The sequence below is a fragment of the Mustela erminea genome, chromosome 19 (genome assembly GCF_009829155.1).
Source record: "Mustela erminea isolate mMusErm1 chromosome 19, mMusErm1.Pri, whole genome shotgun sequence".
Taxonomy (NCBI): Eukaryota; Metazoa; Chordata; class Mammalia; order Carnivora; family Mustelidae; genus Mustela; species Mustela erminea.
This window is the reverse complement of record NC_045632.1, coordinates 17420660-17446207: the sequence shown is the minus strand read 5'-3', so window position 1 is coordinate 17446207 and position 25548 is coordinate 17420660. Positions and strand designations below refer to the sequence as shown.

The following is a 25548-nucleotide window of genomic DNA, read 5'->3' as shown; positions in this document are numbered from 1 at the left end:
TTTTTAAAAAATTTTATTTATTTACTCGACAGAGAGAGAGAGATCACAAGTAGGCAGAGAGACAGGCAGAGAGAGGGGAGGGAGGCAGGATCCCTGCTGAGCAGAGAACCCAATGTATGGCTCAATCCCAGGACCCCGAGATCATGACCTGAGCTGAAGGCAGAGGCTTAACCCACTGAACCACCCAGGTGCCCCGCCAAGGGAACTTTCTGAGGGAATGGAAATACTCTTTCTTTACCTGGGTGGTAAATACACAATTATATACATACGATGCATACTTAAGATTTTTCTATTTTTACTGTATGTAAATTATACCTCAATTTTAAAAAGAATAAAAAAGAAAAGAAAAACTTCAGTCATTAAATAAATGGGTGGGGAAGTTTTAGAGACATGAGTCAGGGCTGAGAAAAGGAAAAAAGTAATGATGGGCAAACAGCCTGACACCTGTGGACTAATCAAGGGCCTACAAATATTTTGGACCTATATAGAGGCTTTAAGGTATGAGAACTACAATATAAAAATTGCCATTTATAATCTCAAGTCTCTAAAATTCAATTTGCAGATTTAATTCTCAAGAGTTTTATGTAGACATATAAAAATAATCTTGATGTAGGCTGTGTTTTTTTTTTTTGTCACATTTGATTTTAAGTGTGTTGAAGCCTTCATAAGTCCTGAAAGTTTATTTCAATCTTAAAATAGCACTCACCTTTTATTTCCTCTTTGTCCTCATTCCCACACTTCTGAATTGGAAATAACCCTAGACCCCAAGGATCTTGGCCTCTGCCCTACACATTTTAGAGTGTTTCAGCATACTCAGTCCCCATTCAATTGGTTAAAGGGCTTACTCTAGGCTGGGTAGGGATCAATAGGTCATGGGATTCGGTCCCGTTGGAGATCTTGCCCATTTCCGCCCCCCCCACCCCCAACGCATACAGACCTCAAAATAACCAAACTTTCTCACAAAACTAACCTAGATCTAGGTTGCCTTTTGGCAAACTTTGAGACCCATTACATTAAATCCAAAAAGAAAGGCTAATGTTAACATGATTAAATAAACCATGTACTCATCCTTCTTACTTGAGCAAAATCCTACAAACCCTTCCTAGTAATTCTTGGGACACAGTTGATACAGAAATGGAGACTTCCAACTCACCTTTTGAAAATCATAGGACACCTAACTGCACTCTTGCATCACAATTTCATCTGAAAAATTTGACTTTACAGATATTATACCTTAATCACAGCTTGGGAAGTAGGTGGTCTCATATATATGTGTATATACATATACATATATGTATTTTTTTTCTCTCCCAGAACTACTTCTTTTAGAGCTCATTCAGTCAAGTTTTAGGACGTTGTTTGGATGTGAGAATTATAAGGAATGTAATTCAATTGAAAATAAATGTAAATACCAGATCCATGCCTCCTAACGTTACCTTTTGTTTTGCTGGGTTTTGATACTTTTACTTCAGGTGCACATAGGGAATGCACAAAATTAAAAAAAAAATTTTTTTTTTAAGAGTTTAAATAATCTCTACACCCGATATGGAGCTCAAACTTACAACCCTGAGATCAAGGTTGCTCCACTGACTGAGCCAGCCAGGCACCTCTCAGGTGCACATAGTTATAGCTTCATATATATACATATATATATGTATATATATATACACACACACACACACATATATATATATAAATTGTGCTGTTATATATAAAAACAAATATATTTATTTTTATATAGATCATTATATATATTTTTTCTATATAAATATAAAATATAAATATATAAATAAAAACCCTTGGGTTATACACATACAATGCCATCAAGTCCACTCAGGGCCTACATTGGGTTATTTAGTTGGTTAGTGTGGTAGATTTCAATATTAAAACATAATATCAGTATTATGCTTCCTGTCCACTGATACCAGACATGGAACTATGTAAAAATGAAATATGCCAGTTCAGAGAAGAAGCTTTAAGAGCTTTAAATGGTTTTACCATCTGTCTTTCCCTCTGCCATGAGACTGTCATGTTCTATGAAGTGCTGCTTCTTCCATCTGGGTCCTGCAATAAAGGTGATATGGAGCAGAACAGCTGCCAATTTACAATGGATGTGAATATGAGAAATATTTCCTTGTTGTTGTAAGTCATTAAGACTTTGGACACATTTGTCACAAAATCATAATTTATCCTAAACTGATTGATGAAATTATTTATTTTAAATAATGTTATAAGCACTCATGAATCCACCACCCAGCAAAATATCTATAACCTTGATAATAACCTATACATAATTATATATAGCCCCTTCCCATCCCCCTTCTGCTCCCAAAGGATCAAATATCATCCAGAATCCTATGTTCATTCATCCCTTGTATTGCTTTTTCTTTTAAGAATTTTTTATTTGAGAGAGAGAGATAGAGCACAAGCAGGGAGAGGAACAGAGGGAGAGGGAGAAGCATACTCCCCACTGCATCTGGGGAGCAGCAGGCAGAGGAGGAAGCAGGCTCCCTGCTGAGCAGGGAGCCCAAAGTGGGGCTTGATCCCACAACGTTGGATCGTGACCTGAGCTGAAGGCAGATGTTTAACCAGCTGAGCCACCCAGGTGCCTCTTAAGTTTTCTTTTTAACATGAAAACCCTTCATCTATGGCTTGATTTCTGTGTATTGTTGAAGGTCAGATTTCATTGTTTGGCAAATAAAATACCAAATTTTCCTGCTCCACTGATTCAACTGTTCCTTCTTTCTCACTGGCCTGATATGGTTTCTCCCTCAGTACTGGAATGAATGGTGGCCTAGAAATATCACATTCATTGATTTCTAAAAAAAATTCTAGGGGTGCCTGGGTGGCTCAGTGGGTTAAAGCCTCTGCTTTCGGCTCAGGTCATGATCCCAGAGTTCTGGGATCGAGCCCCGCATCTGGCTTTCTGCTTGGCAGGGAGCCTACTCCCCCTCCCCCGCCACCCCCCTGCCTCTCTGCCTACTTGTGATCTCTGTCTGTCAAATAAATAAATAAAATCTTTTTTAAAAAAATTCTAAAAACTATTTATTTATTTATTTATTTATTTATTTATTTATTTATAGAGCACATACGAACAGGGGCAGAGGCAGAACGAGAGGAAGACAGAATCTCAAGCAGACTCTGCACCAAGCAGGGAGCCCAACAGGGAGGACCAATCCCATGACCCTGAGATCATGACCAGAGCTGAAATCAAGAGTTTAAAGCCCAATCGACTGAGTCCCCCACCATACTCCCCACATTCATTGATTTTAAGATTGTTATTAAAACGCCAATTTTCATTCAAATGGATCTATAAATTCAATGTGCTCCCAATAAAAATTGCAGCACAATTTTTGTGGAAACTGGCAGGCTCATTCCAAAAGAAGTACAGAAATGCAGAGGATCTATAAAACTAAGGAAATATGAAGAAGCTGACGGATTAATATTACCAGATATCAAGACTGTGCTGAAGTCACAGTGAATAAAACTGGTTTGGTGCAAGAATAGGTAAGCAGATTAACAGAACAGAATAGAAAGTCCAGAAACAGATAGCATATTTAGTATCTGGTTTATGACAAAGAAGCCACTAAAATTCAATGGTTAAAAGATGGTCTTTTCTTTCTTTTTTCTTTTAAGATTTTATTTATTTGAGAGAAAGAGTGAATGCAAGAGAGAGCATGAGTGGAGAGAGGGGCAGAAAGAAGGGAGAAGCAGATTCCCTGCTCAGCAGGGAGCCGGATACAGGACTCCATCTTAGGACTCCAGGATCATGACCTGGGTTGAAGGCACATGCTTAACCAACTGAACCACCCAGGTGCCCCACTATAGGCAAAAATATTTAAAACTGGACACAAAAAGCACTCACCATAAAATAAAATATATTGATAAATTAGACGTCACTAAGAAATTCTGCTCACTAAAAGACACCGTTAAAAAAGTAAAAAATAAGGATGCCTGGGTGGCTCAGTCGTTAAGCGTCTGCCTTTGGCTCAGGTCATGATCCCAGGGTCCTGGGATGGAGTCCCCCGCATGCAACATGGAGTTGGGCTCCCTACTCCGTGCGAAGCCTTCTTCTCCCTCTCCTACTCTGCCTGCTTATGTTCCCTCTCTTGCTGGGTTTCTCTCTGTCAAATAAATAAAGGAAGTCTTAAAAAAAAAAAAAAAGAAAGTAAGAAATCAAGCTACTGGGAGAAAATAATGCATACATCTGACAAAGGTCATATATCCAGAACATATATCCACAGATTAATAAAGACAGACAAGCCAATAAATATATGGGTAATAGACTACAACAGGCACTTCACAAATGAAGATATCTAAATGGCCAACAATATATGAAAAGGTATTCTACATCATTAGTCATCAGAAAGATGCAGTAAGTTACCACTATACTTACAAATATCTTTTTGCTATTGTTTTCATAAAAAAAAGTACTCAAATAGGGTTCATGCATTGCATTTGATTGTGGTCTCCCAAGTCTCTTAATCTAGAATATTACTCTTTTCATGTCATTGCCTTAATGAATTGGGTAAGTGAGTTGTACTAAAAAAATATATTTGGGACTTAACTGATTGCTTCTTTTTGGCATTATTTAACTTTTTTTTAAGATCTTATTTATTTGCCAGAGAGAGTGAGCAAGTGAGCACAAGAAGAGGAAGTGGCAGACAGAGGGAAAAGCAGGCCTCCTGTGGAGCAAGGAGTCTGATGCAGGACTCGATCCCAGGATCCTGGGATCATGACCTCAGCCACAGGCAGACGCTTAACTGATAGCCACCCAGGTGTCCCATGGCATTACTTTTTTCCTCCTCATTTTATGTATATTGTTAATTAAATGAAGTTAAATGTTTGATTTTAAAAATTATTGGCTCTGTCTTTATATAACATCAATTAGTACATAATATTTCATTGTTCTACTTTGAGGATGAGATTGGCCAGTGGTGAAACTGATCTTTCCACTTCAAAGTTGCATTTTATGTAGAGTGACATTTTGGTATCCTAAAAATATCCATTTCTCAATCACCTTTTATTTAGTTTTAGCATACATTGATGCTTAATGCTTGAATGGGTATCTTGTTGTGGTTATAAAATACTGCTTTTTCTAATTCTTGCCTTCTTCTTACAATTATTAATTTAAATTTTTCTGTATAGAACTTTTCCATATAGATTATTTAGCTATTTGATATTTCTATTAGGACTATTTGGTACTATGAAATAGAATTCATATGGAGAAAGCAGGATACATTTTTAATAGTTTTCTAAAAAATATTTTTCTTTATTTGACAGAGAGAGAGAGAGCACGCTCACACCAGGGGGAGAGAGAGAGAGAGCGAGTGAGCGTGCAGCAGGAGTAGGAGCAAAGGGCCAGGGAGGGGCAGGCTCCATGCTGAGCAGGGAGTCTGATGCAGGGATAGATCCTAGGACCCTGGGATCATGACCTGAGCTGAAGGCAGACTTTTATTTTTTTTTTTAAAGATTTTATTTATTTATTTGACAGACAGAGATCACAAGAAGGCAGAAAGGCAGGCAGAGAGAGAGAGAGTGAGAGAGAGGGAGGGAGGAAGCAGTCTCCCTGCTGACCAGAGAGCCCGATGCAGGGCTTGATCCCAGGACCCTGGGATCATGACCTGAGCCAAAGGCAGGGGCTTTAACCCATTGAGCCACCCAGGCACCCCGAAGGCAGACTTTTAATCCACTGAGACACCCAGGAGCCCCACATTTTTTCTTTCCCTTTAATTATCGTGTTTTCAATATAAGGAGTTGGTACCACTACCATTGACAAAAAGTGAGTTTTGATTTCTTGCTTTCTTCCAGCATTTGATCTTATGGATTTTACAAATTGCTATATTTCAATCCTCTGTAGTCATTAGTCGTTTCCTTGTTATAATTATCTTTGGCCAGTAAAAGTCCTTTCAATTGACTCCTATGTCTTTTTGAATGACCCCAGGAGTCTTTGATAACTTGTTTTCTGATACACTGAGGTCGTACGTTTTTTTTAACAGATGGCTGGTCTAACTGCAATGTGATGAATGCAGTTTGAGATACCATTTACTGATATTTGGTTTATACTTTTTTTTATTGAAGTATAAATAACATACAGTGTTACGTTTCAGGTGTACAATAAGATTCAACAATTCTATACATTACTTAGTACTCACCATGATAACTAGAGCCTTAATCCCTTTTATTCATTTTACCATTTCCCCCACCCATCTTTCTTCTGGCAACCACCAGTTTGTTCTCTGTACTTAAGACTCTTCTTTTGGTTTTTCTTTTTTTCTTTCCTTTGTTTCTTAAATTACATGAGTGAAATTGATCAACTTCCATAAATGCTTCATATTTGCTTGGAAGGAATGTGTATTTTGAAGTTGCCAGCTACATGTTCTAGGTATGTCCCAACAGATCAAATTTGTTAATTGTGCTGTTCAAATTATCTATAAGCCTAATAACATTTGTCTGCTTAATCAGGCAATTAGAGAGATTGTAAAGTCTCCCATTACTATAGTTATTTTACCTCTTTACTCTCAGAATTTTAGTAGGTCACCAGTGACTTTAACATTGGTAAATAACTCAACAGTTTTTCAGACTTGTCTTCACTTGACCAACTAGAAAAATTTGATAAAGTTCATTATTTTCTCCTTTTTAAAACACTTCCTTCACTTTTCTTCCAGTACGTTACCCTCTTTGGGTTTTTGTCCTAATTCCCTGGCTCTCAATTTCTTGCCTCCTATGCTACTTCCTCTTTATTTCTCTGGCCTCTAAATGCTGGAGTTCCCCCCACCAGTCAGTCGCTAGATCTTTTCTCATCCAGTCCATTGACTTTAATTACAATGAATATTCTGCAACTCATGAAAGTGTACCACTATTCATACTTCTCCCCTGGATTCTAGATCCTTCTGTCTAGGATATTCCTGTGCTTGGAAATCTAGGCATGTCTTCCTATCCATCTAGACTCTACAAACAGCTTACCCTGCAGCTCTTCCATCTCAACAAATGGACACTGCTTCCTTCAAGTTGATCAGGCCAAAAATCTTCGCAATGGCTTTGATTCTTCTCTTCCTCTAATGAACCACACCAAACCTAATAGCCAAGTCTTTAAAGCTCTACCTTGAAAATATCTCAAGAAATTTCTATTTCTCAATGCATCAGCCACTATCACCCAGATTTAAGTGACTATTACCTCAAGCCTCTTGATTTCTACCTCTGGTTCCATACTTCCTCCTCTACCCTCTATTAGGTCTTATAAGGCAATTCCTTTAAAACATAAAAGTCAGATTGTGTCAATTCTTTGCTCAAAGCCTTCCAATGGTTTTCCATTTTTTACAAAACCTATTTTCCCTCCTTGACTCCTCTTCAAGGTACTACTTAATCTGATCCCCAACCTCTTAATAAACTTCATCACTTACTACTGTCTTCTTTTACTTTGACCATAGTGTCCTACTCCTTACGATTCTTTGAATATGTCAAGCATGCCCTCATTGCAAGGTCTTTGTTGTTGTCGTTTTTAAGATTGTATTTATTTACTTGAAAGAGAGAGCGAGCGAGCGAGAGGGAGTAGATTCCCTACTGAGCAGGAGGACCAATATGGGGCTTGATCCCAGGACTCTGGATCATGACCTGAGTTGAAGGCATACGCTTAACTGAGTCACCCAGGTGCCTGGACCATTGCAGGGTCTTTGAAGTTTGTTCTCTATAGTTAAGTGTTCTTTATCCTCCATCACTCATTCCCTCACTTCCTTTGCTCAAATGTCATCTTCTAGTTCTACTTTTGCTAGTGGCAAACTACCTTATTTCAGACTACCATAAAAGATAATAAACTCGAGACTACACAGATTTTACACACACACACACACACACACACACACACACACACGAGTATAATGTGAAGGCATTGGGGAACAACTAAAAGCAGGCAAAAAAATGAAGGGGAGTTGACCTTTGGAAAAAAGTATACTATGAGACATTAATATTTATACAGATTATCACATAGTGGTACTTCCAAGCCTCTGTGGAATAGGGTAGCTGAATTCAACTAGAAAGCCACAGTCTAAATGGCCTGAGAAGTTGGACAGCGAAGTTTGAGGCTGCTAAAGTAGTTCAAAAATAGTTAAATCCCAGAAAGGAGGGAGCTACAGAGAGGAAATTCAATATCAACATAAAAATTTGGCCCAAATCTTTAACGGATGCCTGAACCTCACAAATTTATGTAAACTCCATAGTCTATAGGAATCAACAGAAGACTGAAAGAATAGCAGATATTTCGGCTACTGCTTTTCTGAGGGGAGAAAAACAGGATTTTAAATCTAGCCAAGGTAACTGTTTTCAGGACAAAAGTCAACATTCTCCAGAAAATTATAACAAAATTGAGAATCTCGGGTGCCTGGGTGACTCAGATGGTTAGCCATCTGCCTTCAGCTCAGGTCGTGATCTCCAGGTCCTGGGAACAAGCCCCACATCAGGCTCTTGGCTTGTTCAGCGGGGAGCCTGCTTCTCCCTCTCCCTCTGCTTCTTCGCCTGCTTGTGTGATAATCTCTGTCGCTCTCTCTCAAATGAATAAATAAAATCTTTGAAAAAAACTGGGAATCTCTACAACACATCATTTACAATGTTCAGTATACAATCAAAACTACTACATAAGCAAAAATATAGGAAAGGTGAGAAAGAATCAAGAGAAAAAGTTATCAACAGAGAATGACTTAAATAACTAAAATGTTGGCATTACAAAATAGGGTATTTTTAAGCTTGTGTATGTGCATGTGTATTAAAATATAAATAACATAAGACAATATTTTAACAATTTTTATGTGTACTATTAAGTGGCATTAAATACATTCATAATGTTTTATAATCATCATCACTATTTTCTCATATGCAACAGAACCAATGTCCCCACTAAATAATAACTCTCCATTTCTACCTCCCCACCTCAGTAATCTGTTTATTCTACTTTCTCTATGAACTTGCCTATTTTAGTTACCTCATATAAGTGGAATCATACAATTTTTGCTCATAAAAGAACATAAAAGTTCGGCTTAATTCACTTAGCATAATGATTCCAAGGTGTAAATTTACATTGTGGTATGGGTCAGAATTTCTTTCTTTTGTGTGGCTGAATAATATTCCATTATATGTCTATCTCACATTTTGTTTATCCATTCATCCACTGCTGGACAGATAGATTGTTTCCATTTTTTGGCTATACTAAATATGTTGCTATGAACATTGGTGTACAAGGATCAATTTGAGAGAGAGCAATTGAAATTGCTTTCAGTTCCTCTGGATGTCTACTTAGGTACTGAAATGCAGAATCATATGGTAATTATAAGTTTAATTTTTTGAGAAACTGCCCAACTGTTTTCCTCAGAAGCCATACAATTTTACATTTCTACCAAAAATGCACAAGATTTTCAATTTCTGCATGTCCTCATCAAACACAGGTGTTGTTACGCAGATAACACACAAACTTTGAAAATTATTTTTTAAGAAGTCCACAAAAATTAGTTGTGCTGGCAAAATTGGACTTAGCATAAAACCTGTTAAAGAAGAGACTATGAAATGACAATACTCATTTAGATACTTAAGTTTTGGTAAACTGTTATTTACATGAAAATCACTCCCTGCAATTTGTAACTGTAATAAATCACTGTCAAGCTTTTACAAAAAGCTAATAAAAGTAAAAATTGAAACAGTCATGCTTATATATCACAACTGTAGTTTGAGGTTTTGTTTTGCAGAATCACCTTCAAACAAATTTACTTAACATTTAAACATTCATTGCTAAAGTTCCCTTTTGATCAACAGCCCCAATTCTAATCTCCTTTTTATAAAGGCACGAATGGTTTTCTGTATATCAAGTAATATTGTAGAGATGTTTTAATAAAACATTACCTTAAGTAAGAGTTGGTTCATATATTGTTATAGAGAATGAGATCTTTTTAGAGGAATTCTGTTATCACTGCTCAGGGTCCGAGACCACTACCACCCAAAATGAGATAGGTCATGTAAATTAGGGGTTGAGAAAGGAATAAAATGATCTGTAGGTTTAAAGTGAAGCTATGTTACAAACTGCTTATGGCCATCTCACGAACAATGATATTAATGTTTATCCGGGTTGTATGGAAACTTACAGGGCAAGACAACTGATGTCACATAGTCAATTTCTCAGGACAATCTTACTGTCTCCACAATGACTTTAAATATATTACTAATTAAATCACTACAAATACAATAAATCTATTGCCAAGTAACGTGAGACATACCGAGAGAAGGGATCATTAGTAGACAATGATGCCGTAAAATGGTAAATAAAATCACACTTGATGTATCACACTGCCATCTGATTTTCAAATTCTTAGTAAGTACATATTTACTTAAATCTAAGACATAATTGATTGAAAGACAATTTTAGAAATGTTAAAATGTGAATAAAAGCATCAAAAGATTGATAAAGTATGGTAATTTCATATTCTATGTAGTAAATAGGACTATTACTTCCAATTACTACTTTTCTGGAAATATTTTTGATAAAATAGTTCAGCATCTGATAGGGCATAGGGATCCATCATAATATTTTTTTCTATGGGCACAGGCTTCCCATAGCCCATAAATTCTAAGAAATAACTATAAAAAACTCCATTAAGACAAGACATCCATATTGCCACTGTTATCATTAAGATTTTATATGCTATCAATCTTCTTTTTTAAGGCATAAAAATTACAAATAAAGCTAAAGCCCCTTTTGATCAACACTTTGAAACCTAATCTCTTGCCAGAGACAATACTAACAATAATTTGGTATGTACCCTTCTAGTCTATTTTAAATACATACATATTTCAATACTAAAAACATATTTCAATACTAAAAACTGTTCATGATTTAACTCCAGTTTACATGAATGTCATTATATAATGTTTCATTTGGGGATTTTTTTTTCCACTCTACACTGTTTTACATAACTATCTATGTTACAAAATACAGATCTAGTCTATTACTTTTAATGGCTGTATACTATTCCATCACTTGACTGTATCACACTTTATTTATCCATTACCCCATCAGTATTTAGCTTGTTTTCAATTTATATATATATTTCTTATGGGTGTTTTTTCTTTAGAATGAACATACAGAAATGGAACTGCAGAGTCTTTTCATCTTTTAAAAAATGTTTCCCTGCCTCAAAGTCATAGATAACATCCTGTATTTCCTTCCAAGAACTTCAGTTTGCCTTTCAGATTCCAGTGTTTAAATCCTTTGGAATTCTGTTTCTTTATACATTGGAAGGTTGCATGTAGTTATTTTCTCCCTAATATGGAGAACCAAATACTTCAACAAATTTTATTGGCTGTTTCATTTCTCTACTGATTCATGATATCATGTCTACACTTGATCTTAGCCAAAAGGCCGAGAAGCGATATCATGTCTACTAAAACACCAAATTCATGTATATTCACTGATTTATTTCTAGGCATTCTATTCTGTAAAATCTGTTTATTTACCTATTTATGCTCTAATATAAGACACTATTTAACAACCACAACTTTTGTGTAGTATATGGTAGAAGATGTGTCCTGTCTCCTCCTTTTCAAAATTGTCTTGGCAATCCAGGGACTTCTATTTCACATGAATTTTAGAATTATTTTGCAAAGATCCTAGAAAATTCATGTTGGATGTTTGGAACTATATAAGGTCTATAAATTAATTCTGGGAGAACTGATATTTTTATGATATTGGGTTTTTCCATCTGTATATATGGTATTTCTCTCAATTTATTCAAGTCTTATGCCCTTCAATAAAGCTTTACAATTTTTCCATAAAGATCTTGTTCATTTTTTTGAGTTTATGCCAGTAAGTTTCAAAAGCAAAGCATGGGTTGAATTTAAGAAAAGACATTTCCCTCATTTAGTACACTCAGCGTTTCTCACCTGTATGCCCTCTCTTATGTATAGAAAGGGATGCTCTTTGAGAGAATGCTTTCCCACATTCATTACATTCAAAAGGTTTCTCACCGGTATGACTTCTCATATGTATAATAAGTAATGAGCATTGAGAGAAGGCTTTTCCACATTTATTACATTCGTACGGTTTCTCCCCTGTATGACTTCTCACATGAAGAGTAAGAGATGAGATTCGAGAAAAGGCTTTACCACATTCATTACATTTAAACGGTTTCTCTCCAGTATGAATTTTTTCATGCTCAAGGAGATTTTGTCTCTGACTGAAAGCTTTTCCACATTGATTACAATTATAGGGTTTTTCTCCAGTATGAATTTTCTCATGTTCGGTGAGATTTGATTTCTGACTAAAGGCCTTCCCACATACTGTACATGCATAAGGTTTCTCACCAGTATGAATTCTCTGGTGTCTAATGAGGTTTGACATCTGAATAAAAGCTTTCCCACATTCATTACATTCATATGGTTTCTCTCCAGTATGAATTTTCTGATGTGTAATGAGATTTTCTTTCCTGCTGAAGGCTTTTCCACACTCGTTACATTCATAGGGTTTCTCAGCTGTATGATTTCTCATATGTACAGTAAGGGATGAACTTTGAGAGAATGCTTTCCCACATTCACTACACACATAGGGTTTTTCACCTGTATGACTTCTCATATGTATAATAAATACTGAGCATTGAGAGAAGGCTTTTCCACATTTATTACATTTATAGGGCTTCTCCCCTGTGTGACTTCTCATGTGTAGAGTAACAGATGACATTCGAGAAAAGGCTCTACCACATTCATTACATGCATAAGGTTTCTCCCCAGTATGAATTTTCTCATGCTCAATAAGGTTTTGCTTCTGGCTGAAGGATTTTCCACATTCTTTACATTCATAGGGTTTTTCTCCAGTATGAATTCTCTCATGTTCAATAAGATTTGATTTTTGACTGAAGGCTTTCCAACAGTCCTTACATGCATAAGGTTTCTCCCCCGTATGAATTCTCTGGTGTCTAATAAGGTTTGACATCTGAATGAAAGCTTTTCCACATTCATTACATTTATATGGTTTTTCCCCAGTATGAATTTTTTGATGTGTAATAAGATTTTCCTTCCTGCTGAAGGCTTTTCCACATTCCTTACACTCATAGGGTTTCTCTCCAGCATGAATTCTTTCATGTCTGATGAGGTCAAATTTATGACTGAAGTCTTGTCCACACTGATTACACTTAAAGGGGGTTAGAGCATGGGATGAGCAGTGGTAAAAAGGCTTCCCATACTTATTATAGTCATAGTTTTTCTCTCTTACACAATTCTTCTCATAACTAAGTAAATCTAAATTATGTTCCAAACCCTTATCAAGTGAGTCACAATCAAAGAAGTTTTGTCTTGAAGTAAGAATATCTGAGCTCAAAGGAAATATTTTTGTAATTCTTTTACATTCAATGACATTTTCCTTAATCAGAGTTTTCTTGGAGATGGATGTGACTTTCCTCACAAGTGTTTCCTGTTGCTTCTTGCTCTGTTCATCAACTTCCCAAACTTCTAAAATGGAGGACCAAAAATTATTACTTTTGAATTTTTCTGCTACTACACTATTATTAATATTTCAGAAATTTGCTCTTATAGAGTGATCTTTTATGCTGATTCTAGTTTCCCAATATGAAAGAAATCCAAAGAGCAAATTACCCTAGTTTCTAAGTTTTAAGAGGTTAACTGCTATAGAAAATATTTTGGAGAGAAAACTGACATTGATAGGCCTAAATAGCTTTGACTGCTTTTAAAAGTATGCTTATACAATGCAGAAATCAGTAACATGAACAGAATAATTAAGATGAAAAGGGTGACCATATAAATGGATAGGGAGTCAAAATGATCAGAGGATAAAATTAACACTGTGGTTAAACACAGTAGATTGAATGTGTATGTTTATTTCTCCTCTTCCCTTAAATTCCATTAAAATGACAGTAAAGAAAATAAAAGGTCAAACCCACAAGAACAAAGGAAATAGGAGTGTAAAGAAGGGTGAACAAGAAATTTCAACAAAAGAACAGAGATGAAAGGGATAAAGGGAACTATTAACTAATGGAAGAGCTAAGTTAAAGTACATAAAAGAAGTTAAAGTACATAAAAATGAAAATCTCAAGCAACAAAGTGATTTAGCCACAAAACAAAAGAAAAGCTAACAAATTAGAGGATTCAGGTACTCAAAAGGTACAGGGAAGATGTCTGAAGAGGATTAATTTAAGGTCTGAATAGGGAACACTTATACTTTCTAGGCAAATATTTCAGACTTGCCTAAGTAACATCTTTCCAACCTCATTCTATGTTTTTCCAACCTCATTCTATGTTTTTCCAACCTGCAAAGGGTGAGTTATAACTTTATTTCCTAGACATACTTGCATGTAGGGTTCTGGATGTAATTTAGATTATCATCATACAATTTTTTAATTCAGAAATGAATTAAAAGTAGAAATAAAATAGGCATTTTACCTCAATATTATAGGAGAAGTGGTAGGGTTCTGAAGCTCATGGTTATAGAAGCATTTCCCTGGTTCAATCAGAAACCATTTTTTTTTCTTAAATATTTTATTTATTTGAGAGAAAGAGAACACGAGCAGGTTGCGGGGGAGAGCAGGTAGAGAGAAAAGCAGACTCCCCACTGAGCAGGGAGCCTGATGTGGGGCTTGATTCCAAGACCTGGGATCATGACCTGAGCCTAAGGCAGATGCATAACTGACTGAGCCACCCAGGGGCCCCCTCTTTTTTTTTTTTTTCTTTTTTTTTCTTTTTTTAAAGTAAGCTCTATTCCCAATGTGGAGCTTGAACCCGGAGATCAAAAGTTGCATGCTCCATCAACTGAGCCAGGTGCCCCATCAGAAGTAATTTCTTGATCATGGGGGAAAAGAAACTCACTTAGCAGCATACTCTCTGATATAATGCTGTAACTCATTCCTAAAAGCTTAGTCAGTCCTCTCAAAGGTTTTCTAGGACATTTAATACCTTTATGTAAATCCCTTCCTTCTTAAATTAGCTGCTAATAAGCTCTTTGTAATTGCATCTTCACCATTACCTCCCCACCCTCCACACACAACCCACACAGGAAGTGGCCATGTATCCACCATCTGAACAGGAAAAGGAAGGCTTACCTCTTTAGAGAAAATGAACTATACATGCTCTAAATTTAGCAGATGTAAAGGGAGGCTCATACTAAAAAACTAGGAATTACGGGGGCACCTGGGTGGCTTAGTGGGTTAAGCCTCTGCCTTCGGCCTAGGTCATAATCTCAGGGTCCTGGGATGGAGCCCCACATCAGGATCCCTGCTCAGCGGGGAGCCTGCTTCCCCCTCTCTCTGCCTGCTGCTCTGCCTACTTGGATCTCTCTGTCAAATAAATAAATAAAATCTTAAAAAAAAAAGCACTAGGGATTACGTAAACTCGTCATATTGAGTGGTAAACTTTCTACTGCTTGCCCCTCATGAATGCTGGCATTTACCTCCAGATAGGAGATGAGAAGATTAAAAACAAAAGACCCACAAAGCTGGAACTCTAGAACTGCCATTTGCAGCTCCACAAAAAAACTCCTAGGTTCTACTAAAAGAGCATCAAAAATTTGTTAGATTTTTAGAATTTCTTTTTTATCTTTTCATTCATCAAAATGAGGAAAACTAGTAACACTGATGAATTCCCTATTTAAACAAAGACTTGAGTCTCATTAAAATTAAATACATATAGAAAACAAAGCAAACAGAAAAATTAGGCAAGTAGTAACTCCAGGAATGACAAAAATCTATATAAGGATATGTAATTAATAGTCATTTCTTGGCTCAGTATAACAGTATGTCAATCAAAAGAACAAAGTAAACAGTGAAAGCCAATTTGGCCACAAATTGTGATACATCTATATCCAGAGAAAAAGGAAAGGGGAAGTGGTGGTGTAGGAGTACTAAACCTCATCTTTCATTAATATAAAGTTGATGATAATTAGGAATTACCAATCAGCAGCATATTCAGAGAATAATAGCTTCCATCCTATCCCTGAAACAATGATTCCTCTTCCACTGCCTGACATGTCAGCATTTTTATTAATTTTGGGGTTAGTCTCATATTCTTTTAAAATACATATATTAAATACATATGTATATGTGTGTGTGTATATATATATATATATATATATGCATATATATATCCATACACATATGCCTCTCCCACTCATTATAAAAAAGGAAGCATATCCTAAATGCTGCTCTACACATTGATTTTTTCCACTTATATATCCTGAGTGGAAGCATGACATCTTTGACTTGTTTTATAGTTTTGACACTGGAATCATTTAAGTGTTTTACATAGCAAAAAGTTAAATCAAAAAAAGAGGGAAAAAAAAACCAAAATAACTCTTAAAAATTGAAAACAAATAGAAATGGGTAAATCTACATATGAAGTTAGGACCATAATCATTCAAGTGACTTCAAACACAGTAATTTGACTATATCCTACAGGAGAAAAAAATACAACCAAAGAAACCTTAAACTACATCCAGCAGTCTTCCCCCCACCCGATCCCCGATTTATATATTTATTTTAGAGAGAGAGAAGAGTGCTCATGTGCGCAGGGGAGGGGCAAAGGGAGAGGAAGAGAAAGAGAGAATCTCAAGCCAGACTCTACACTGAGAACAGAGCCCACACGGGGCTCCATCTCACAACCCTGAGATCAACACCTGAGCTGAAACCAAGAGTGGGCTTTTTTTTTTTTTTAAGATTTTATTTATTTATTTGACAGAGAGAGATCACAAGTAGACAGAGAGGCAGGCAGAGAGAGAGATAGAGGGAAGCAGGCTCCCTGCTGAGTATAGAGCCTGATGCGGGACTCGATCCCAGGACCCTGAGATCATGACCTGAGCCGAAGGCAGCGGCTTAACCCACTGAGCCACTCAGGCACCCAAGAGTGGGCTTCTTAACTGACTGTGCCACTCAGGCACTCCAGTAGTCTTTCTCATTATTAGTAAAATTGGTATTATTGCTAATTTGGAACTAACTAGCTAACTAACTGAATATATATATATATATACATATATATATATATTGAGAGAGAGAGAGAGAAATATCAGTTTGGGCCCACAAGGGATATTCGGCAATGTCTGAAAGATGTGGAGACATTTTTGGCTGTTACAACTCAATGAAGTGGGGAGAAAGGGGATTGGTGCTCCCAGCACCAAATAAAGTAGAAGCCATAGAGGCTGCTAAACATTCTACACCTTATATAAAGATCCTACAATGCACAGGATAGTGCCCTACAGGAAAGAATTATCTGAACCAAAATGTCAGCAATACCAAGGTTGAGAAATATGTATGTACTAAGCAAATAAATATTTTAATGCAGTAAGGAGCCAGGATTTTCAGTATAAATGATATAAAAACAAAACAAAAAAGGTAAGTAACAACCCCTACACTCTTTAATTTGAATTGGACATATCAATATAACTACATTTTTTTCTTTCTAAAAAGTGTATTTTCCTAGCTTTGTCCACTTACAAGCTCTATAAGCAATGACAACCTAGTACTAATGAGTAACTATTGTGTTGAGATGGTGGTTTTCAAATAATTTCCCACTAAAGGAAGCAGGAGTTTCTAGAGAAATAGCTATTTTATGTCTGGAGCAGGAAATTTATAAAATTAGCTAAAGAGTCCTCTGGCTAATGATATGACAATTTGAACATTAAAATAAATACTGTATTGTTAATAATATAGACTTATTAATAAATAACACATATAAAATATATCTAAAACATAATTTATATATTTTATAAATACATAAGCATAGTTTTAAATGTTTTCCACATATATCATTTATATGTGCTGAATAATATTTATTTTGATGCTCATTATATAAATTTATAATGATTTAACTTGGCAAACTGGAGAATGCTAGGACACCAATCATTCTCAAAGGTTTTGAAGGGGGGTTCCTGGGTGGCTCAGTCAGTTAAGTGTCTGACTCTTGGTCTCAGCTCAGGTTTTGATCTCAGGGTTGAGTTCAAGCCTCATGTTGGGCTCCATGCTGGGAATGGAGACTACTTGAAAAAAAAATGTTTTTGAAGGAAAGGAGTCAAGTATTTTTCTTTCTTGCCCTGCAAAAACTATATTTCAGAGTAATCAAACAGTTACTGACAAAGGTCTTTTTATTTATTTATTTATTTATTTATTTATTTTATTTTTTATTTATTTATTTGACAGAGAGAAATCACAAGTAGATGGAGAGCCAGGCAGAGAGAGAGAGAGGGAAGCAGGCTTCCTGCTGAGCAGAGAGCCCGATGCGGGACTCGATCCCAGGACCCTGGGATCATGACCTGAGCCGAAGGCAGCGGCTTAACCCACTGAGCCACCCAGGCGCCCTTTTTTTTTTTTTTAAGGCTTTTTTTGTTTGTTTGTTTATGTAATCTCTACATCCAGTGTGGGACTTGAACTCACAACCCCCAAATCAAGAGGTGCACACTCCACTGATGGAGCCAGTCAGGCACCCGTTGAGTTCTTTTTTATGGGAGAATTTCAGCTAATAAAAGCAGAAGGAACCTCTAATAAAATATTGGATCTAGCCAAAGATTACCAATGGCTGCTAAAAGCCTTAAATGAAAAGTTAATAAGAATCTTTAAAATAGATGGATTCTGATTCATAATACATGAATCTATTCATCAATTTTTAAAAAATATTTTATTTATTTATTTGACAGAGACCACAACTAGGCAGAGAGGCAGGCAGAGAGAGAGGAGGAAGCAGGCTCCCTACTGAGCAGAGAGCCTGATGTGGAGCTTGATCCCAGAACTCTGAGATCATGACCTGAGCTGAAGGCAGAGGCTTTAACCCACTGAGCCACCCAGGCACCCCATCTATTCATCAATTTTAAAAAAGATTTTATTTATTTACTTTGAGAGAGAAACAGAGTGAGAGCAAGGGGAGAGAGAGAGGAGAGAGAGAATCTCAAGCAAACTCCATGTTTAGTGTGGAGCCCCAGCTGGGTCTCGATCCAGCACCCCATGTTTTTTACATTTTTTTTTTTAAGATTTTATTTATTTATTTGACAGACAGAGATCACAAGTAGGCAGAAAGGCGGGCAGAGAGAAAGAGAGAGAGGAGGAAGCGGGCTCCCTGCTGAGCAGAGAGCCCGATGTGGGGCTTGATCCCAGGACCCTGAGAACATGACCTGAGCTGAAGGCAGAGGCTTAATCCACTGAGCCACCCAGGTGCCCCTGTTTTTTACATTCTTAAAGGGTTGTTGAGAAAGAGAACATGAGACTGAGACCTTATCTGGCCCTCAAGCCTATTTATTATCTGGCCTTCTAAAGAGAAAAATTGGTGACCCTTGTTCTAAAAGACAAATGACCTGGATTCTACACAAATAAAATATGTGGGGGAAAATGGGTTGGGAGAAAGGAGGAGAAATACTTATCAATTAGAAGAGACCTAAGAGATGTACCAACCAAACGCAATGCGCTAATCTTTATTTAGATCCTGAATCAAATAATCCAACTATAAAAATAAATTCTTGAGACAACTGAGGAAATAGGAACAGAGACTAAATATCAGATGATATAAGAAACTATTATTAATGTTATTAGGTGTGATAATAATATTGTAAATATTTAAATAATTTCACCTGTTAGAGATACATACAATGGTATTTAAAGGTGAAATGTAAAATAGTTCAGCAAACAAAACTAAAACAAAACTGGGGAAGACAGATAAACCAGTCTGGCAAAATGCTGATCACTGCTGAAGCTAAGTAATGAATACCATGAGGATTCCTTATACTCTATTTTTGAATGTCTGAAAATGACTACAATAAAATTCTTAAAGTACTTATTTAGAAACAAAGATCAATACTAAAAGAAATAGCTAAGTAAGTTGAAATGAAAATAATGGCCTAAATGGGGGCGCCTGGGTGGCTCAGTGAGTTAAGCCTCTGCCTTTGGCTCAGGTCATGATCTCGGGGTCCTGGAATCGAGCCCTCAGGGTCCTGGAATCGAGCCCCGCAACAGGTTCTCTGCTTGACGGGGAGCCTGCTCCCCACACCCCCACCTGCCTGTCTGCCTACTGATGATCTCTCTGTCAAATAAATAAAATCTTTTTTTTTTTTTTTAAGATTTTATTTATTTATTTGAGAGAGAGACCGTGAAAGAGAGCATGAGCAAGGAGAAGGTCAGAGAGCGAAGCAGACTCCCCACGGAGCTGGGAGCCCGATGCGGGACTCGATTCCAGGACTCCGGGATCATGACCTGAGCCGAAGGCAGTCGTCCAACCAACTAAGCCACCCAGGCGTCCCAATAAAATCTTTAAAAAAATATATCGCAGCATTATTCCACCAACACATTTATTAAAAAAAAAAAAATTGCCTAAATGAGGTGAAACATGAGGTCAGATGAAGGGACTGTCATAAGCCTTGTATTTCTGTTTTTAAGAAGTACATGTATTGGGGCGCCTGAGTGGCTCAGTGGGTTAAAGCCTCTTCCTTCGGCTCAGGTCATGATCCCAGGGTCCTGGGATCGAGCCCCGCATCGGGCTCTCTGCTCAGCAGGGAGCCTGCTTCCTCCTCTCTCTCTGCCTGCCTCTCTGCCTACTGGTGATCTCTGTCTGTCAAATAAATAAAATCTTAAAAAAAAAAAAGAAGTACATGTATTACTTTGAGAAAAATTAAAAATATATATTAAAAAGGAAAGAAATAATATAAAAAGAAAATAATAACTGTAACATAGAAGCAAATTATAACCTAAGTTCTCATTACTTTTGCGTAGATTAACTGCCATACGATCCTAGGAAATTTAGCACTCGTCTAATCTGCAGATGACAAGTATACCAATTTTCGTAAAGTTTTAATTCCTTTATTTCTGTATAAAAACACTTGAAGCTTAGGCTATCCAAACTGAATCCAGCCCCAAACTGGTAATAATGATGGAGACAGCTTCAACTTTCCATTTAATTGCAAGTTATTCTCATATGTGTTTAAAGAACAAGGCATATACGTAAATATCCAATGAAAAGATCACAAGGCAAGTCATCTTTGTTCAATATCTGATGCACTGCATTGTGCTAATAGCAGGTACTATCATTTTATCCTGTGTTCATTTCTCAATGCTGAAACTGTCCTTACCAGCAAATCCTGCTGTGTTTTGCTTTTATTCTTTCTTCATGGAGGATATACTGTTACCCAAAATAATATTCTTTTCTACATTATTAGCTCTATAATGGCTTCTCTAGGTTCAACTGTGGGTAACTTAGAATTCAGATAATTAGATATTTTTTAATCTTTATATTCAGTTATCTTCCAAGTCCCTGCCTATAAACTACTGTTGTAATCTGTCACCATATATAAGGTAAAATTACAGCTATAGTTCAGTGATTAAAAAAGGGAAAAAATCTTTTTAAAAAATAAAAAAGGGAAAAAATTGAACTAAATTACCAACAAAATTTAAAAATACAAAAGAGGGCATGAAGGTTGGCAAAGTTCAGACTTCTCTGGCTCTCTACACTAGATAATCCAGCCTCCATTTCACTAATTCCTTAAGGTCTCCCCTTTTCCAATTCAGGCTATGCTTCAAATTTTACCCCATGAACATGTCATGCTAATTTTACTCTCTAAACTTTTATGTTTTGCTTTTATTTTAATGTTATGATTTTCTCATTTTTATTTTTTTTCTTATTTTTTTTAGAGTGTGTGTGTGTGCGAGTGGGGGTGAGGGAAAGGGAGTGAATCTATGGTTCTACGCCCAGCATGAGCCCATCAAGGGGCTCAATGTGGCGCTCTATCTTAGGACCCTGAGATCATGACCCAAGGTGGAATCAAGATTTGGACCCTTGGGGCGCCTGGGTGGCTCAGTGGGTTAAGCCTCTGCCTTCGGCTCAGTGGGGAGCCTGCTTCCCCTTCTCTCTCTGCCTGCCTCTCTGCCAACTTGTGATTTCTCTCTGTCAAATAAATAAATAAATAAAATCTTAAAAAAAAAAAAAGTTGGACACTTAACCAATTGAGCTACCCAGGCACCCTCATTCTTCTCATTTTTAAAAATAAGTCTAAGAATCTACAAATCTTACAAGAAAACAGCTTTAATGTCAAGGTTGCTTAAACATTTTTTTCAAAAACTTCCTCAATCTGATTCCTCCTTCTATAGCCCTTCTCTTAAAACTTTTAAGGTATTTTCTGTCTGAGTCCCTCATTTGCTAAATAAATGCTTCACGTGCAATTTAAGATTTCAACAATATCTTATGTGGCTCTGCCCTGTCTTTTTATTCTGACCTGAAATCCTCTACATTTACTTGGAAGGTCTTCAAATAAATATTTTATTTATTTATTTATTTATATTTTAAAGATTTACTTATTCTTTAAGATTTTATTTATTTATTTGACACCGAGAGACAGTGAGAGACGGAATATAAGCAGAGGGAGTGGGAGAGGGAAAAGAAGGCTTCCCACTGAGCAGGGAGCCCAATATGCGGCTCGATCCCAGGACCCTGGGATCATAACCTGAGTCGAAGGCAGATGCTTAATGACTGAGCCACCTAGGTGCCACTGTTTTAAAGATTTATTTAATTTATCTGAGACAGTGAGTGAGCACAGAAGCAGGAGGAGGGGCAGAGGGAGATGGAATCACAAGTAGACTCCCTGCTGAGCGTGAGCCCCAGGCAGGGCTCAATCTCATGACCCTGAGATCATGACCTGACCTGAAATCAAGAGTGGGACACTCAACAAACTGAGCTACCCAGGAACTCCAAATAAATATTTTATTTATTTATTTAAAAAATATTTTTATTTGACAGACAGAAATCACAAGTAGGCAGAGAGGCAGGCAGAGAGAGAAAGGAGAAAGCAGGCTCCCTGCTGAGCAGAGAGCCCGATGCGGGGCTTGATCCCAGGATCCTGGGATCATGATCTGAGCCGAAGGCAGAGGCTTTAACCCACTGATCCACCCAGGCGCCCCCCAAATAAATATTTTAAAACAACAAAAGCAGTAAGAAAAATTTCTCCAAATATAGCTCTACACCAACCAATTTATGAATCATTACATGAAGAATAAGATAGTCTTTCTTTGGTAGATTAAACCTCAGAAATCAAGTATGAAAATATATATAAGCAGTAGATTTTAAGACTCCAAATCACTCTGGTAGATATAAACTAGAAAGTTAGCTCAAAGACGAAGGCAGATCTATAATGGCTAGAAGTGTTGGGGACCATTTAAAAAAAAAAGATTTTATTTATTTATTTGACAGACAGAGATCATAAGTAGGCAGAGAGCCAGGCAGATAGAGAGAGGGGGAAGCAGACACCCTGCTGAACAGAGAGCCCAATGCGGGGCTCAATCCCAGGACCCTGAGGTCATGACCTGAGCCAAAGGCAGAGGCTTAACCCACTGAGCCACCCAGGTGCCCCAATGTTGGGGGCCATTTGTTAGAAATTGAGCTCCAAGATAACAACAGAGCCAGAAAAGGTAAGAACCCTCATCATTAAAGGCAAAGATGTGAAGTGTTTCACAATATTAGAGACATTAAATGTTGCCATTTCTGTAGTTAAATACTGATTTAAAAAGACATGAACACACCTATGTCATGAAGGTACAAAAAGGATAAAGGATCTATATGTAATTTATAATGACTCTGGATAATGTCCTGAGGGCCGAAAAAAGAAGTAACATAAAAGACATTTCCTAAAGGAACAGGAAATAAACAATAAACAGGAACTAAGGAGATATCAGAATCTTTTAGACAGGGCAAAAAGAAAGATATTTCCAAGAAGGGAGATCCACGTGATCAAATATAGCATTGAGAACTTCCCATTTCAATATGGTGAAATTTAACATCACTGTCTCCTCTCCTCTCTCTCTGCAAAAGTGAAGAAGAAAACAAAAAGACAATGTATCTTGAACTAAAAGATTGCTAAATGCCAATTCTAGAAAATAAAGAGCAGAGGAAAAATTGGACCAGGTAGGAAAGAAACTCAAGAGACAGTGGCTGTTCTTTCTTATCTCGACAGAAAACACAGTGAACAGAGTTTCCCCAAAATAGAAGGCACACTCTGTGGGCAGAATGAACTAGTTATTTTTTGCAACAGTGGGATCTAGATGTGTGGACACTGGTGGCAGGAACATGATAGCCTTCATCTGGCCCTGTCAAATGGTAGGGAAGACAGGGCTAAATAAGAAGATGCAAATAGCCATGATTCTTACATAAGCAGTCTGCTGGCATAGGAGAGTAGAAGGGACACTTCACGCTGGAGGAGGCATGCAACTGATAATGTCTGATTTGGAATAAGTAAAGGGCAAACCAATTCTCAATACAAAACTCTTAATGCTAAAGTAGGTTGATATGAGTGACAAGGGCTTCCTATTCACTCAGAGCATTTTTCTGGCCAATTTTCAACACTCTTTTATAAATAGTTGGTCCAGCAAGAAGTAACCTCATTTAAAGATAAGTAGTGGTGATTATAAAAGGAATCTGCATAAGCTCTATGCAATAATGCTAACTAGAACCAAAAAACATGAATATACAAATCAAAATTAAAAACTGATAATCATTTGATCAATACGACTCAAACTTCCTAAAGTTTTAAAGAAAAAAAAAAACCTGTGGGCATCCAAGGCAAACAAATCAAGTCACCTATGAGGGGAACCAATCAGATTTCAGACGTCTCCAAGCAATATTCAAAGCCAGGAGACAGTAGAGGATTATCTAAAGTCTTCAGAGAACTGTCTACAAAGAAAGCAGTCTAGAAAAAAAGTATGACTTAAGAATTTTATATACAGTTAAATAATAAAGGGTAAGAAAAAAAATGTATTTTCTTACATGCAAAAACTGAGGGACTTTAGTTCCCAATAAATTTATAAGTTCCATGAGGACAGGACTTTGTTTTGTAGGGTGTTATATGTTCATGCTCCAAATAGTATTTTATCTTTATTGTTACAACTGTAAATGTGGTTATCTTTCCTTTATATCTTCTACTTGGTTGTTGAAGTATATATGAAACCTGCTGATTTTTATTTGTTAACTTAGTATCTTACCATCTCACTGGATTCTTTTACTGTTTGTTATACTTTTTAAGTTGATTCTCTTGTGTTTTTCAGGGATACAATTTTATCTTAAAATAAAGATGACTTTATAGATTCCTTTCCAATGACAGAAAGCACAGTGCTGAAAGCAGAAACAGCAAGTACAGTACTGATTTTTTTTTCTCTTACCTAATACTTAGGTATAAACTTCAGAAATATACAAAAGTTATAAAGGGAAAACTTGGAAAGCATTTCTGAAGGATACAAAGTAGATTTGAAAGAAGACAGAGCAAGTTCTTTAATAGAAAAATCTCAACATTCTAAAGATGTCAAATTTCCAAAAGTTGGGGCGCCTGGGTGGCTCAGTGGGTTAAAGCCTCTGCCTTCAGCCCAGGTCATGATCCTAGGGTCCTGGGATTGAGCCCCACATCGGGCTCTCTGCTCAATGGGGAGCCTGCTTCTCCCTCTCTCTCTGCCTGCCTCTCTGCCTACTTGTGATCTCTGTAAAAAAAAAAATTCCAAAAGTTAATTTATGTATCTAATACATTCCCAATAAAAAGTCCAATAGGTTTTTCTCTGGAAATAGAGA

At 36.8% G+C, this 25548-nt stretch overlaps 1 protein-coding gene across 2 annotated transcripts in view; it reads right to left on the bottom strand.

The window, feature by feature from the left end:
• The window catches only part of ZNF568 (zinc finger protein 568), a 71100-nt gene that overhangs the window by 32388 nt on the left and 13164 nt on the right, over positions 1-25548 (bottom strand). Inside the window, exon 6 of one of the 2 annotated variants that reach the window (XM_032325569.1) lies at positions 11416-13479. The exons of the other annotated variant lie outside the window; for it this stretch is intronic. Within the exon in view, the coding sequence (XP_032181460.1) occupies positions 11906-13479 (1574 nt within the window). The 3' untranslated portion in view covers positions 11416-11905. Of the gene's footprint in view, positions 1-11415; positions 13480-25548 lie in introns of those variants that run through there. 2 annotated transcript variants of the gene reach the window in all.